At 34.9% G+C, this 16,753-nt stretch overlaps 1 protein-coding gene across 4 annotated transcripts in view; it reads right to left on the bottom strand.

The window, feature by feature from the left end:
* Positions 1-16,753, bottom strand: part of DCC (DCC netrin 1 receptor) — a 1,162,490-nt gene that overhangs the window by 584,371 nt on the left and 561,366 nt on the right. For all 4 annotated transcript variants that reach the window (XM_086683010.1, XM_086683011.1, XM_086683012.1 and 1 more), the window contains exons 4-5: positions 14,708-14,858; positions 13,380-13,516 (exon numbers count right to left, since the gene is read on the bottom strand). In XM_086683010.1, the coding sequence (XP_086539136.1) occupies positions 13,380-13,516; positions 14,708-14,858 (288 nt within the window). The remainder of the gene's footprint in view (positions 1-13,379; positions 13,517-14,707; positions 14,859-16,753) is intronic.

Genomic DNA, 16,753 nt, shown 5'->3' with positions numbered 1-16,753 from the left:
GCCTCACTTAACTGTATCGTTGCTGCAACTTTAACTTTGTCCATTTTATTCATTCTGAACTTGTACCCAAAATGTGTTTCACAGGGATTAAATACTGACATATTGCTATTGCTGTTTAGAAAAGCAAAATTTTTATTACTATTGCATAGCAACAGCTTTTCTGAACAACAAGAATATAGATAAAATGAGAAAGAACACCTGCAGTCTGAGCATTGTGTACAAAGATTTTCTTTTTTGGTCACAAGAAGAACTAAATGAATGAGAATTGTTTGTTTGCTTTTTTTTTTTCCCCACATACTGAAGTTCGACATTCAGGATGAAAATCCAAATTCAATTCTAGAAGAAACAAAATGTACATTTCTTACATATTCTTAAATGTTTAATTCATGCCAACTAATACGTAAGGCACTGGGGACATGACAATGACTAAGATACAACCCTTCTCCCTTGAGAAACTGCCTAACCAGTGTGTTGTATGGTAACAGTGGAATTAACAGGAAAATATGGAAGCACAGGGAAGGGAGAAGGGTCGCTGCATGGGTGCACATGATCCAAAGATCAAAAAGCATTGTGCATACGTGATACAGCATCAGTTTAAAAGAACAACAAAACACACACACACAAAATTATTCTTTCTGAACTCCAATGTTTTCACCCAGATAGCTGGTGACTTCATGTTGCCCTCAGCACTTTCTCTGTGTGGCATTCCATTTAGCCTGTTCCTATGAAAGTGGTATACCTCACCCCACACACATATGCCCAGAAAGAAGCCATTATAACTCAATAATAAAAATACAAACAACCCAATCTAAAATGGGCAAAGGTGGGGGCACCTGGGTGGCTCAGCCAGCTAAGCCTCTGACTCTTGGTTTCAGCTCAGGTCATGATTTCATGGTTCATGGGATGGAGCCCCAGGTTGGGCTCTGCACTGATAGTGCAGCAGCTGCTTGGAATTCTCTTCCTCTCTCTCTCTCTCTCTGCCCCTCCCCCAGGTGTGCATGCACTCTCCCTCTCTCTCATAAATAAACTTAAAAAAATAAAATGGACAAAGGATCTGAAAAGGCATTTCTTTAAGAAAGATATATAAATGGCCAATAAATCCATGAAAAGATACTCAACATCAGGGGAATGCAAATCATACACACAATGAGATACCACTTGACACTCATGAGGCCAGCTAGATTTAAAAAAAAAAAAAAGAAAGAAAAGTTAGCTAATAACAAGTATTGATGAGGATGTAGAGAAATAGAAATGTTCATGCATTGCTAGTAGGAATGCAAAATGGTATAGTCTCTTTGGAAAACATCAGCAGTTCCTCAAATGATTAAGCATGGAGTTACCATAGGACACAGTGGTTCCACTCCTGGGTATATACTCAAGAGAACTGAAACCATCGGTCCACACAAAAACTTTCTGTTTATACAGAATTATTAACAATAGGCAAAAGTAGACATGATCCTAATGCCCATCAACTAATGAATAAATAAAACATGGTATATCTACACAACGGAATATCATTTGGCCATAAGAAGGAATGAACTACTCATACACACTATAACAAAGTTGACCCTTGAAAATGTTTTACTGAGTTAAAGAAACAAGTCACTAAACGCAATATATTCTATAATTCCATTATTGTAAAATTTCCAAAATAGAGAAATCTACAGAGATGGAAAGTAGACTTATGATTGCTTAAAGGTGTTGGTAAGGTAGAGGGAAAAGAGAGAACAGGAGGATGGGGGATGACAGAGTACCGTGTTTCTTTCTGAGGTGATGAAGGTGTTCTAAAATTCACTGTGGTCAGATAGGGTTGTAAACATCTATAATTATGTTGAAACCATTAAATTGTAGACTTTAAATGTGAAGTTGTCTAGTATGTGAGTTACAATGAATGGTATCTCTATAAAGCTGTTTTAAAACATTAGGCAAGAAACTTATCACACTTTAAATACATATTTATTGAACAAGTGGATAAATAAGTCAACAAATGTATAGATAGAACTCCAAATGTTTTACTTTAATAGAGTCTACCGTTTAAAGACATGTTTTCAAGTTGGTGCATTTTGCCTTTAGGCACACTCACTTCCACCACGTGGTAGTAGAAGTTGAAAGTACAGAAAGAAATGTCACACTTTTGCTCTCCAGCCTTTCAAAATTGGCAGGCATGACTGATGCTAACTCTTGCTAACTTTAGTGAAAGCACTCCTGTCTTAATGCAGTTTGAGTTCTATCACAGTCCAACTCTTTCTGGGATAATCTGTACGTGTGGTACCTCAGGACAACTTTGGCATGGAATGCCCTTTGGGCAGCTTTTTGCCACTATTAGCAGCCCTCCCTCTAAATCACAGATGGTCAATTCACCTTGCTTAGACTGTTAGGGCTAATTAAAATCATAGCCTTAGACTGCCTTTTTAATGCTCTGAATTACTACATCACCTTAGCCTTTCTCCTGGAGCCTCTACTAACTTCCTCCTTCTTCTGAGAAAGAAAAAAAATTAGATTCATAGCCATCTCAAGGATAAATGCAAAAAACTGTCCAAATTGTTTTTCCAGTGAAAGAGGGAAGGGAGTAGAGATCACCTAGTAGGTCTTTAACAAATATTGGCATGATGAAAAATAAATCCTGTCACAAATGCAACCAGTATTTCCACAGATGGTAGAACTGCAATTTAAATACCGAATCACTTTACACTAACAGCCTGAACATACCATGTTTCTTCTAATACATTCAACAGGATCTCCTAAACACTATTTTGGATAGAATTTTTGCACACTCATAATGGCTATGATTTCAGGTGAACAAAAGTAACTATAATAAGAAATCAACATAGTATAGGAAGAAACAGCAAATAGATTATTTTGATTTTTTTAAATTTAATTCTTCCTTATGTTATGCATTTTTATCATGTACATTTGGGATCATATCCCTACATGAAAAAAAAAAAGCCTCTTAACTAATTTCATTAGGATCCATTTGGCAATTACCCTATGAAAGATAATCAATAGAAACTTACCTAAGACACTGCTTTTATGACTATAACCATTAAATGCATATGGGTGAGGGGGTCACTGCTCATAAAGGCCAATTATAGGTAGACATGAAATTTAAGCACTGCTACTTGGGAAGAAGCAGTGATGTTCTAAATTCAGAAGAACTCCATTCAAACAAAGAGTTATACACTATAATAGAGGGTTAAATATTATCTTTATTAATATATTCTATAACTACTTTCTGTTTATAGCTAAGAACATAAGCCCAAAACCCAACACTGGTGATCCAACAGCAAGTTTAGAAAGGCAGCAACTGAACACATGACTGGAGGTGGATGTCCCAGTTACTCTCCAAACAAAGGAATGGGTCAGTTCTCTCTTTGACCAATTATACGTGCTCATAAAGTAGCAACACATCACGTTTGTTTCAGTAAAAAATGATAAAACTAAAGCATAAGCAAAAAAATAAAAGGACACAGCATCATATCCATTTTTAATTACCATATTTCCTTCTATTACCAGACATATCTGAGAGTTGATGGAGTGTGAACATCTGTATGCTTGCTGTAGCAAATTGAATTTATAGAGCATATCTAAGAATTGAGTTAAAAAAGAGAAAACAGAGTTTCTTAATAGTTAATGATGTATTTGTTATTAAAATTGGGACGTATCATTCAAAATTATAGGATCTAAAATGTTAGTAATACCTTATGTTTATAAATTACTAAATAAAAAGATGGTGATACTAAAGAAAAAATAAGCCAGGGGATATTTAGGTCTTTGAACTACACATAACCTAGTATATAAACAGAGAAATAGCTTTTGATTCATTGCTCTTTTTTCACACTCTTGGAAGTTTAAGATCCTTGGTATTAACAATATATAAGTGTTGGTAATATACTTCTTTGTTGTAGTTTATGCTTCTACAAAACTAATCAAGAATCTTTTTAGCAGTATAATGCACAGTACAACTACTCTTTCTGTGGTTATATTCACCAGCGCTGTGGCTGCTATACCAAAATATCACCACAGACTGGGTGGCTTAGACAACATAAACTTATTTTTTCACAGTTCTGAAGTCTAGGAGTTTAAGATCAAGGTGGCAGCAGGGTTGATTTCTGATGAGACATCACTCCTTGGCTTGGAGATGGTACCCACTCTGTGTCCCCACATGCCCCATTTTCTGTGTGTTTGCACTGGGAGAGAGAGAGAGAGAGAGAGAGAGAGAGAGAGAGAGAGAGAGAGCCCTCATCTTCTTATAAAGATGTCATTCCTATTGGATTAGGGCTCCATTCTTAGGACTCCATTTAACCTTAATTACCTGCTTAATAAAAGGTCTATCTCCAAATACAGTCACATTGGTGATTAAGGCTTCAACCTATGGATTTGGGGGGAAAGAATTCAGTCTATAGCAATGTCCTATAAAAGCACATGAGTCGCCATAAAGAGCTTAAAAAATATTTTCATAGAAAGTTATATAACTTATATACACACATATATAATTATATTCCTTATGTTTATGTTTAAAGCTCAGATGGGCCAGAGAACAAACCAAGGTTTTGAGTGGCCAAGATGAACAAGACACAGTGTCTGTTTATTCTCACAATATAGCTGGGAAGAAAGCATGGATAGTAGGCTGTAGGGACACAGAGGAAGCTAAAATGATAACATGCTTTACAAATTTGGATACCATATTCATGAGAATTATATAGGGACCCATTGTTGCTTTGTACATTTTTGTAGTGAGGAAAAATTGGTATGGAGAGGTTGCATGAGATGTTTTAATATTTGTGGCATTTCATTTTTTTTTGTTTTGTTTTTGTTTAATTTTTGCAACTATGATTTAGGATTCTGCTGAGGGCTGGAAGAACATCTTATTTTTCTTTATTTCCCACAGCTCCCCAAACCATGTCTCCTATTCCAGAATCCTTCTCTCTCAAATTTCATACTTAAGCAATCATTAAGCCCTACAAGGAAGTAATTATCATCCTTTACAAATGAAGGAATTGAGGATTAGGGAATTAAATAATGGCCAATATGAAATAACCAATAAGGCACAACCCAAAAATCAATTTGTGTCTTTCCACTGCCCTCAAGATAAAAACCTAACCACAGGAGCAAACCATTCACTATCTATACCACTTTCCCCATCCACTATCAGACTCCCTTTGGACCCACAATTTTCAGTCATATTAGATGACTTCCTCTTCCCCATCCCTGGTTTATCTCCATACCTTTGCTGGCTTACTTCCTCTGCTCAGAAGCTCTCTCCTCATCCTTCCTCCCAACCCCCAACTCCCTTCCTTCATTGTTGTTGAACTGTTTTTTGGGGTCCCTTACCTCCCTCTTTTCCAACTTTTCTTTGGTTTTTCTAGTAATTGCCTACTTCCTGTCTGTTTACCTAACTAGTCTTTCAGGCCAGGACTGGTGTCATATGCATGTTTCTATGCCCAAAGAGTGCCTGACAGAGAACAAAAGATGCACTCAACTGTCAGTGGCCATGTCACTATGGATGCCGTGGTTTAGTTGTATATCTGGGCCTATAAGTCATGCTTGGTTAGGTCACTATACACCTAGCCATCGTTTTTATTATTCTTAAGCATTTTCAGAAGAAAGTGAGCTACTGTTGGCATTTTCCTGTCCCACCATGTTACAAAATGATAGTTTTTAAGAAGGGTTTTTAACTTCTACTGGAAATATTAATCTGCTGTCTTAACTCACTTTTAAGATGACTTTTCTAAACCTTTCTGAGTAGATTGGTCTATTATCTATTTGCAGAATCAGTACATTATGTAATGGTTGAGATAATCATATGCATTTGAAAGAATATGGGAAGGGATTTTGAAGAAAAATTTTCTTAGAAATAGGAAATATATATGTATTATATATGTATATTGCATGTATATATATGCATATACACATGTATATATATGTACAAGGTAAATGTATGTATATATACTATATACATTAAAATATAATTTAACATGTTTAATCCAGTGCCATTGAGCTTAAAGAACTTATCTGTGTGACATTCTTCTCGCATGCACATGGAACATTCTCCACATAATGGGTCACAAATCAGCCCTCAACAGTACAAAAAGATGAAGATCATACCTTGCATATTTTCAGACCACAACACTATGAAACCCAAAGTCAACCACAGGAAGAAAATTGGAAAGACCATAAATACTTGGAGACTAAAGAATGAATGGGTTAACCAAGAAATTAAAGACAAAATTAAAAAGTCAACGGAAGCCAATGAAAATGAAAATATGACAGGCACAAATCTCTGGGATGCAGCAAAGGCAGTCATAAGAGGGAAGTATACAGCAATCCAGGCCTTCATAAAGAAGGAAGAAAGGTCTCAAATACACCACCTAACTTTATACCTAAAAGATCTGGAAGAAGAACAGCAAAAAAGCCCAAAACCAGCAGAGGAAGGGAAATAATGATTAGAGCAGAAATCAATGATATCAAAATTAAAACAAAACAAAAAACAGTAGAATAGATCAATGAAACCAGGAGCTGATTCTTTAAATGAATTAACAAAACTAATAAGCCCCTAGCCAGATTAATCAAAAAGAAAAAGAAAAGGACCCAAATAAATAAAATCATGAAGGAAAGAGGAGAGATCACAACCAACACCACTGAAATACAAACAGTAATCAGAGAACATTATGAGCAATTATATGTCAACAAATTTGGCAATCTGAAAGAAATGGACAAATTCCTAGAAACATATAAACTACCAAAACAGAAACAGGAAGAAATAGAAAATTTAAACAGATCCATAACTAGTAAATAAATTGAATCAGCAATCAAAAATCTTCTAACAAATAAGAGTTCAGACCCTGATGGCTTTCCAAGGGAAGTCTACCAAACTTTTAAAGAAGAGTTAATACCTATTCTTTTGAAGCTGTTCCAAAAAATAGAAATGGAAGGAAAACTGCCAAACTCATTCTACCATGCCAGCATTTCCTTGATTACAAAACCAAAGACCCCAATAAAAAAGAGAACTACAGACCAATTTCCCTGATGAACACGAATGCAAAAATTCTCAACAAGATACTCACAAACTGGATCCAACAATACATTAAAAGAATCATTCACCACAATCAAGTGGGATTTATTCCTGGGATGCAAGTCTGGTTCAATATCCACAAATCAATAAATGTGAACATCACATTAATAAAAGAAAGGATTAGAACCACATGATCCTATCAATAGATGCAGAGAAAGCATTTGACAAAACACAATTTGTCATTTCTTAAAAACAAAACAAAAAACCAAAACTGTCAAGAAAATAGGGATAGAAGGATCATACCTCAAGATCATAACGACCATATACTAAAGACCCACAGCTAATATACTCAATGGGGAAAAACAGTGCAATATTACTCAGTGATCAAAAGAATGAAATCTTGCCATTTGCAACAATGTGGACAGAACTAGAGTATATTATGCTAAGTGTAATAAGTCAGTCAAATAAGACAAATATCTTATGATTTCACTCATATGTGGAACTTAAGAAACAAAACAGATAAACATAAGGGAAAGGAAGCAAAAATAATATAAAAGCAGAGAGGAAGACAAACCATAAGAGACTCTGAACTACAGACAACAAACTGAGGGTTGGGGTAGAGGGATGGAGTAAATGGGCAAGGGACATTAAGGAGGACACTTGTTGGGATGAGCACTGGGTTTTGTAACCAATAAATCACTAAATTTTATTCCTGAAATCATTATTACACCATATGTTAATTAACTTGGATTTAAATTTTAAAAAAATACAAAAAAATGAAGGAAAAAAAGGAAAGAAAAAAGAAAATAAATGGTATAAAGTAAAAAATTGTAAAGGTCAGGGGCCCCTGGGTGGCTCAGTTAGTTACACATATAACTTTGGCTCAGGTCATAATCTCACAGTTTGTGAGTTTGAGCCCCACGTCAGGCTGTGCTGACAGCTCAGAGCCTGGAGCCTGCTTCAGATTCTGTCTCCCTCTCTCTGCCCCTCCCCCACTCACACTCTGTCTCTCAAAAATGAATAAACGTTAAAAAAATTTCTTTAATTCTAAAGGTCATAAACATTGTTTATTTCATTTCAGTAGCCCATAATTTCTTACCAATGACTATTATTTAATGTCTGATCAATATAAATATACAAAACATTATGACTTATGTAATTTAAGGAATAAAAATGTGAATGCTTAGTTAATGATACTGTAGAATAACTTTTTGTTCATCAGCTTTTTGACTATAGGATACTAATAAATTTATTATCATCATGGCACTTAGAAAAAAAGTACAGGGGTGTCTGGGTGACTCAGTCAGTTGAGCATCCGACTTCAGCTCAGGTCATGGTCTCATGGTTCGTGGGTTCGAGCCCCATGTCTGGGGATTTGTGCTGACAACTCAGAGCCTGGAGCTACTTCAGATTTTGTGTCTCCTCCTCTCTCTGCCCCTCCCCTGCTCACAGTCTGTCTGTCTCTCTCTCTCAAAAATAAATAAACATTTAAAAAATTAAAAAAAAAAAAAAGAACATATCTGTGTGAGCTTAGCATGCTGTATGTCAGTAGAGAACCATTCTGAACACATTCCTAGAGAATGGACCCATAGGTTTCTGTCCCCAAAGCAAAAGTCTTAGGCAGGCAAAACACCTGCCCCAAAGGATTTCTTTTCAGAGGTGTTTTCTTGGGAGAAGTATAAAGTCAAGTACCACATGTAGTGATATGTGTTACTTACAGTGGCAGGGAAGAGGATATGAGAACTCTTAGATCTGGTTACAGGTTATCAATTATGTGCAAAGGACTGATCTAATAGACTTTTTCATGTTCTACAAAGCCAGATTATGCTAATTCTAACCAACATTTCTCTAGAAAGTTGATAAGGCAAATAATTGAGAAAACCTGTACACAAAGGTCAACTTTTAATAGTGTATATTGTTTATATTGCTGCAAACAGCTTTAAAAAGAATTCTAGAATCCTTTTGAGAAAGCTCAAGACTGTTTTCATTTTGTCACCAATGTTAGATCCCATGGCTTCTCCTCAAGAGTGAATTTTCCACCCATCTCCTTCTGCATGTATATGGACAATGCACAGGGTTTGTCCAAGGCCAGACACTTCATTGGTTAAAGATCCCATATCTTTTTAAAGTATGCATTTCTCCATTGATTCAGATATTGAATCAATCTAGGCCTAAGGTAAAGCTTAGAAAATAAATCAGGCAAATCTCCTGAATGTTTATTAAGGGTGATTATAATTCTTGAGCCAGAAAGCTAGTTATCTGGGAAATAATAATGGACAGAATACCATTCTTTAGTTCTTTTCTGAAAAACAAAGTTTAAAAAAATAATCATAGCACTAGTGCTTTAAACAGAATATAACACTGTTCAGAATTCCTCCCTCTGCAATCTCCTTTTTAAGACTTTGCCTGCCACCACTTACTCAGGTTCTGTCTTTTATGAGAGCAAAGACTATCAACTCTTCATATCTTCACAGATTCCATGTAAACATACAAAATTGAGGGGAAAAAAAACATACTCAAAAGTCAGGCAATTCACTGGGGGCAATTAGGGCAATTAATTGTATGAATCTGTAATTACACTACAAACCTAATGAAGCCAGACCTCAAACCTTTTGTAGGTTTCCCAGAACCTAGTGCAGTCCATGTACTCAAAATGCATCCACCAATGCTAATTGATGAATATTCTAATAGATCATAAACATTAACATAAATGGTTATTATTAGGAATTTAATTAATTAATTAATTAATTAATTAATTAATTCATATGCACTTTAAATAAGTTGTCCTTAATCCTGTCTAATACAGATTTCCCCAAGAGGTTTAACTATTATGGAACTCTTTAAAAAATGTTTATTTTTTATTTTTGAGAGAGAGAGAGAGAGAGATATGGAGAGTGCACAAGCCAGGGAGGGGCAGAGAGAGAGAGAGGGAAACAGAGAATCCAAAGCAGGTTCTATGCTTTCAGTGCAGAGCCTGATGCAGGGCTCAAACCCCCAAACTGTGAGATCATGACATGAGCTGAAGTCCAAGACTTAACTGACTGAGCCACCCAGGCCCCCCTATTATGGAACTTTTAATATCCACTTTATAGTGTAAATTCTTTAAATATATTTAATGTTTATTAACTCTGAAACTCTTGAGGAAGACCACAGAATTTCTCTTGTTGTGTACAAAATGATATCATACTTAAATAGTCTTAGTTCAAGCAGGTTCACATTCAAAGCCAGTCTAAGTGCAAAAAAGAACCATGATTTGAAAGGCAAAACAAAAGCCTGATAAAATGCATTATTAAAGCTTATAAGCACAAGCTTGGATTTCTTGCGGGATTCTATCTTGTGAATAATTTACATTATGGTTAAATTCTTAAAACTGATGAAAACTATTTGGATAACACTGATAATGAAGTTCATTTCTTTTCATCTTTTACTTAAAAAAGGAAAGTAATAAATTACATTTTCTATATAAACTTAGTCCTGCAGCATGAGCTTGACTTTGTATCAGAATAGTCAATGACTATATCAAAGGTTTTATTATATCAACATTTATTTTTAGCCTGGGTAGATGAGTTAAATAGAATTATGATTATCTCCTGAATTAAGGCATGCCTTCTATAATAGTTATAGATCATACTAGGTCTGTGGGAGATCTTTAAAATTTATACCCTGGGGCATCTGGATGGCTCATCGGTTAAGCGTCTGACTCTTGATTTTATCTCAGGTCATAATCTCATGGTTCATGAGATCAAGCCCATGTCATGCTCTGACAGTGTGGATGCTTGGGATTCTCTCTCTCCCCCTCTCTCTGCCCTTTCCCCATTCACGTTCTCTCTCTTTCAGAATAAATAAACATTTAAAACGAATGCCCATTACCAAGAAAATTAAAAAAAAAAAATTCCCAAGACATAAACACAACTGCAATTTTTAAATTAATAATGCTTCTAATTTATAGATTCAACATGTAATCTATAATGAGATTTTTGGAACTAGAGTGATTTATTTAGAATAAAATTTGAGTCTAATAGCAACAAAGCCAGCATCCATAAAGAAAACTATGTGATACCCTATATAAAATGTAAAATAAAAACAAAAAACAGAAACAACAAAATATATACACAAAGAAACTACACAGCACAGTTACTCTTCTTCCTATATAAAGAGTTCCTGCAAATAAACAAAATAAAGATGAATATTTTAATAAATATATGAAGGTCGGGGCGCCTGGGTGGCTCAGTCGGTTAAGCATCCGACTTCAGCTCAGGTCACGATCTTGCGGTCCGTGAGTTCGAGCCCCGCGTCAGGCTCTGGGCTATGGCTCAGAGCCTGAGCCTGCTTCCGATTCTGTGTCTCCCTCTCTCTCTGCCCCTCCCCCATTCATGCTCTGTCTCTCTCTGTCTCAAAAATAAATAAAAACATTAAAAAAATTAAAAAAAATAAATATATGAAGGTCAAAAAGATTGATAGGTAACTCACAAAATGCAAAATGCAAATGTCCAGTAAAACTATAAAAAGAAACAAATTTAATAAGGATGCAAATTAAAACAAAGGGACTCCATTTTATAAAGTTCTTAGGCAAATATTGGGGCATGGAGAGAAATGTATTCTTTCAGAGACAGGCAATTCTTGCACTGCTGGTGTGGGTACGAGCATTTTTTTGTGATAATTTTCCTTAGGATATAAGCAAATAACTGACAAAGATACAGAAGAATAATCATCAAAGTGTTTTTGGTGTTGGTGTGTGTGTGTGTGTGTGTGTGTGTGTGTGTGTGTGTGTGTCTGTGTGTCTATGGGTGTTTAAATAGAACATGGAAACAAGATAATGCTCAACAATATAGAACTGGAGAACATACACATATACACAGGAACACACAAAAGAAGAAGCTATGAATGTCAGTGTGTATGTATATATGTATGACCCTACATATATTTTTTGGCTAATTTCTCAGAAATCCTAATTTATATGCATTTGGCTTAGATATCAATATGAAGCATCATGTGTCTAAATACTGTGCATTAATTTGATATAAAATCTGATCTCATATATTTGCAATTATAAGTTTACCTATAATCATTATAAATTCTATGACTGCATTTGCCTTATGATCAGCAGTATATATTACAATATAATTTCTATATAACCATCATGTGTTGCTATACTTTGATGTTACAAATGTAAAAGTTCTTTGTTTCACCAAAAAACTTCCACATGAAATGACTACATTAAATTGCTACCATTTTAAAGACAAGCTGATGTTTCAGTTAGAATAATGCTATCTCTAAAACCAAAGAATTAAAGTCCTTTGCTTATTCTTAGTTTAATATTTACAGTTTGATCAAAGAACAAACAACTCCATTGTCTCACTCTCACATACATCATTACCCTATCTGAAGATGAAAGCACTTTCTGAATAAACTTTAAAGCCAAAAAGTAAAATGGATAGAATAATATTATGATGCAGGTTAGCAGATGCACTAGGCATACCATATCTTTTCATTTCTACTGAATAACTTTTAAAAAGTCTATGATTTTTCCTAGGCTTTTTACAAGGTAAAAAGATTTATTCCAGAGGCAAAAATCCAAAGACTGGTAAACAATTTTTGCTGTTGTTACAGGAAAAAGCAATTGGAATTCAAATGGTAAAGCACTTTCTCCAAATTACATGATTCAAATGAAACTGACTAAAAACAATCTGGGGTAGATGATAAAAGAGGTGTTTGAGTATGTACCCTATATAACAATTATTAATTTGCAATGGTATGAGGTAACCCTACCTTTCTGAATAATATGTAACATCCGTGCCTCTTAAATTTCTTTAAAGATTCTTTCTATGAAAATTTTCTTTAGATGCATTTGATTTTAATGGTTCACTTTCAACATCACATCTACAGTATTTCCATATTAACAAAACAATCTTACCAAGACATTTGAATTTAATGTCAGGGACCCTGTCATCTCAAGTGATATCTGACTTTTCCACTCCAGTGCATATTGTTTATACAATTTCTCTCATTCATCCCTTCATTTACTTTCCCCAGATAAAATATTTGGGAATCTCCCCTTTTATATTTAACTCTTTTGCTGCTTAAGACATTTGTTTATTAATAATTTTCCATAGGTTTCAGTTGTATCATTGGAATAATTGGACTAAAGAGTGATGCATCTGGATTTTAGTCAATGAGCAAGTATTCAAACACTGCATTTAATCCCTATGCAATTAATCAAAGTAGAGAAAGGACATGTGTGAAACACTGGGACTTCATAATTTCATACTAATAAGCACAAGAGGTAATTCAGGAATAAGCATTTAAAGTGTCACAGTGATGCATTTTGAAAAGGGCAGTGTAAATGAATCTTGAGCCATTGACTTACCCAAGACCGTGAGCTCTGCAGAGGCACTAATATTCTCATTTTTATATGTAACAACACAGGTGTAAGTTCCACTATCATCATCTGTCACATTGGAGATAAGCAGATTGCTTCCACCCAGTAAAGAATACTTTTTGGACCTGAAAGACATAGGCATATAAAATTAGAGAGCAGATTAATGTAGGGATATTTAGGTGTATACCAGGCAATGTACTCAGAGGTTTAAATAAACTCCACAAAAGATCAAATTATCAAATTAGAAAGAGAGTCTATTTTATGAGGCTTTGATAACATCACATTTATTGATCAAAAATCGATTCAAGGTAAACCAATCCCACTGGAAGGCAGTGATCAAAGAAATTAAACAGATTAAACTTGGAACCAAGCTTAATACTGAAAAGAAATTTACAGATAATCTGGCCCAATTCTCTTATTTTGGATTTGAGGACCACAAGTACCAGAAAAGTGATTCCCCACAGTGGAAGGCAATGTCTTGTGTCCTGACATCCAATTTAGTAATCTTTGTACAAAGCCACATTTCATTGTGTACCAGGAATATCTGGCTACATTCAGAGAACACATTTGACATGCTAAAGCTACAAACAGATTTCTCACATGCTTTCATATTCTCAGAAGTATAGTGACACCACACCATATAGTGTTGTTATAATATAGGTGGGAGGTGAAAGTTATTGTCTATGATCCTCTCTCATCATAGAAAACAGAAGTGTTAAAAAGGAGTACACCATTCCTCCAAATCAATAAAATTAATTTCTTAAGTGAAATCCATTTAATCAAAACGTTTCAGACTAAGCGCTCCATTCTATTAAGAGTTTACTTTCTAACTACGCTTTAATATGAACGTCTACTAATTCAAAGCCAGCCATGTTCTCCTTTTGTTTTATCTTAAATATTTGTTACATCTGGAATATGAAAGGTATAACTGGACCTGAAAAAAATTTCACAGACCCTCTAATGACATGCTATATATTTCAAATCAGAAAATTTTAATTTCTTAATAAATATTTCACTATACCACTTCCTTAGGATGAGATTCTCCAAGGTATCTTTGCTGAATATTTTTTGGACAGTGTTATTTTAACAGCAACACTGGCTTTCTGAACTTCTTTTCTGAATTGATCTCATGGATTTTGACTCTGTCCTCCATCTCTTTATCCCAGTGGATAAAAATCTTCCGTATATTGTATAATGTCAAGGAATGTGGGAGGAAATCAATTATCATTAAAAACCCTAGTATTTCTAGGTACCTTTAGCAAATGAGAAAGATAAACAGTGACATATACTTCACAGAAGTCTTCAATGTGTAATACCTGAGTTGGACGACTTCCTCTCCTCGTAACCAGGTAAAACTCGGGGGAGGATAGCCAGAAACACAGCACTCCAGGATGGCATCTTTTCCTTCAATGGCTACTACATTGGATGGTCTTTGCAAAAAATACAGCTGCCTATGTAGTCCTGGATCTGTGGAAAGAAAACACAGGATCACATCTTTTTATGAAAAGCACTGTAAAGATAAATGATGTAGCTTGAACCAATTTTTTCCTAATAAACACTCTGATAGGGAGGAAGAAAAGAAAACAATGAAAAGATGCGAATGAAACTTATAAACTAGAATCTTAAAAGGCTTTTCCATCCCCAGTTTCTAGGATCATGCTAGTAGAATATTCTTAGCAGTTGATGACATCACAGTATAAGGCAAAAGGCAAAAGCTTGAGGTTACTAGTCACTCGTGTGGGCTGCAGAATTTCTCAGTTTCTCATTAGAGAACAAGACTATATTACCAGTAACTTTTCTAAATGTGATCACTTGAAACTTTCTGATATGTTCAGTTTGTCTGCCACTAATATCTATTCCACTTCTTCTGCTTTGTCCATTGCTTCCGTGGCTGTCAGGACGATGTTAAATAACACACAAGCATTAAGAAGATAGAATGTAGAAGGTACTAAAAAAAATCTGCTGTTTTCAAAACAGAGCTTACATTAAATTTTTTTTTGTATAGCAATAAGTTTGGCTGTTTCTAAGCCTTCTGCTTATTTTTAATTTCTAACAACATCCCAAAGCATTTGTCCCTAGAGCTGAGACTCTGCATAAAGAGTTCTTTATCCTTCTACCTAGCCCAAAGCATTTTCTAGCTCTATATATCCAACGTTATGCATTTGTTCTAGCAGGTAACTAAAAAAAGTATCTATTCAACCTAAAAACTCATTCCATTCACCTTAGAACTCATTTGTTCCAAAGTTGCTAAAATTATGTCAGATGGAATAAGAAAAAAAATTACAAAATCCTAAGCACAAGGCTCAACACAGTTAAGAGAAAACTCTGAGAGTTAACAGCTTCTCTTCCATCTCCCCACATAGTCCACTCCTAATCCCCGGGACACACCAACAGCAATCTATGGTTAGGTGAGCTTAGAGGAAATCCTCCTTGCCATGATGATACATTCTCTGACCTGACCTGCTGACTAAATTTCTATCACTCAAAGTTTATTTAAGATAAGATGTATTTCCACATCACTATTAAAATCCACATCCCCCTATGGAGATTTGGTTTAGGCTATTTTCAACTACTAATGTATTAAATTGAATTAGCATGTAATCTGTAATTTTTCAAACTCAAAGCACAGTCTTGAAGCAAAGAAAATGAGGCCATGAAATCTTAAAAACTAGGATTGGGGCAGATGGAGAATTGCCAGGGGAGATTAGAACCAACTGTGTCATAGTGTGAGCCATGGAGGAGCAGAGGGGAAGTGAGGTAGGAGGAGACCTGGGGAACATTTTAACATCACTGTTAGTCTTCCTTGGCCTGACCCAACTCCATACAGCTTGATCACAGGTTAATAAAAGAATATCAACTCTGTAGTTAAAGGTTGGAATAGTAATTGTCATCTAAAGTACTGTGTGTGAAGAAAGAGAAACACTATCTGTCTTCTCACATCAGTTTCTGGTTACAGCAACAAAAATAAATACTTTCACAATGAAAATATTGAAAGAATTTTTGAAATGTGTTAATCCTTATTAAATCAACATTGTAGAAAAAATGTCTCAAAACTTTAAAAAGATTGCTGGTGGGATATGTCATTTCCATTTTTGAAAATGACTTTTCAAATCAAATGAAAATAGTTGGAAGGATAATGTTGCTTAACAATAGATTTCCTGAAATAGAAGTTTCCTAAAATGTACATTATAAATAGCTATCTTAATAATGGAGTCCTATCTATCAAATGCTTTACTTCTATCACCTGTACCTCAGTAGAAATGTTTCAGCTGCATATACTGTATAATACTATATACTGTTATGCACACACACACACTAATGTTATAATACTATAGCATCAAGTAAGATCTACTTAATTTGAT

Source organism: Puma concolor, chromosome D3, assembly GCF_028749965.1.
Source record: "Puma concolor isolate L17-30 chromosome D3, mPumCon1.1.hap2, whole genome shotgun sequence".
Lineage (NCBI taxonomy): Eukaryota > Metazoa > Chordata > Mammalia > Carnivora > Felidae > Puma > Puma concolor.
The sequence above is the reverse complement of the archived record's forward strand: the minus strand, read 5'-3'. Positions and strand labels throughout refer to the sequence as shown.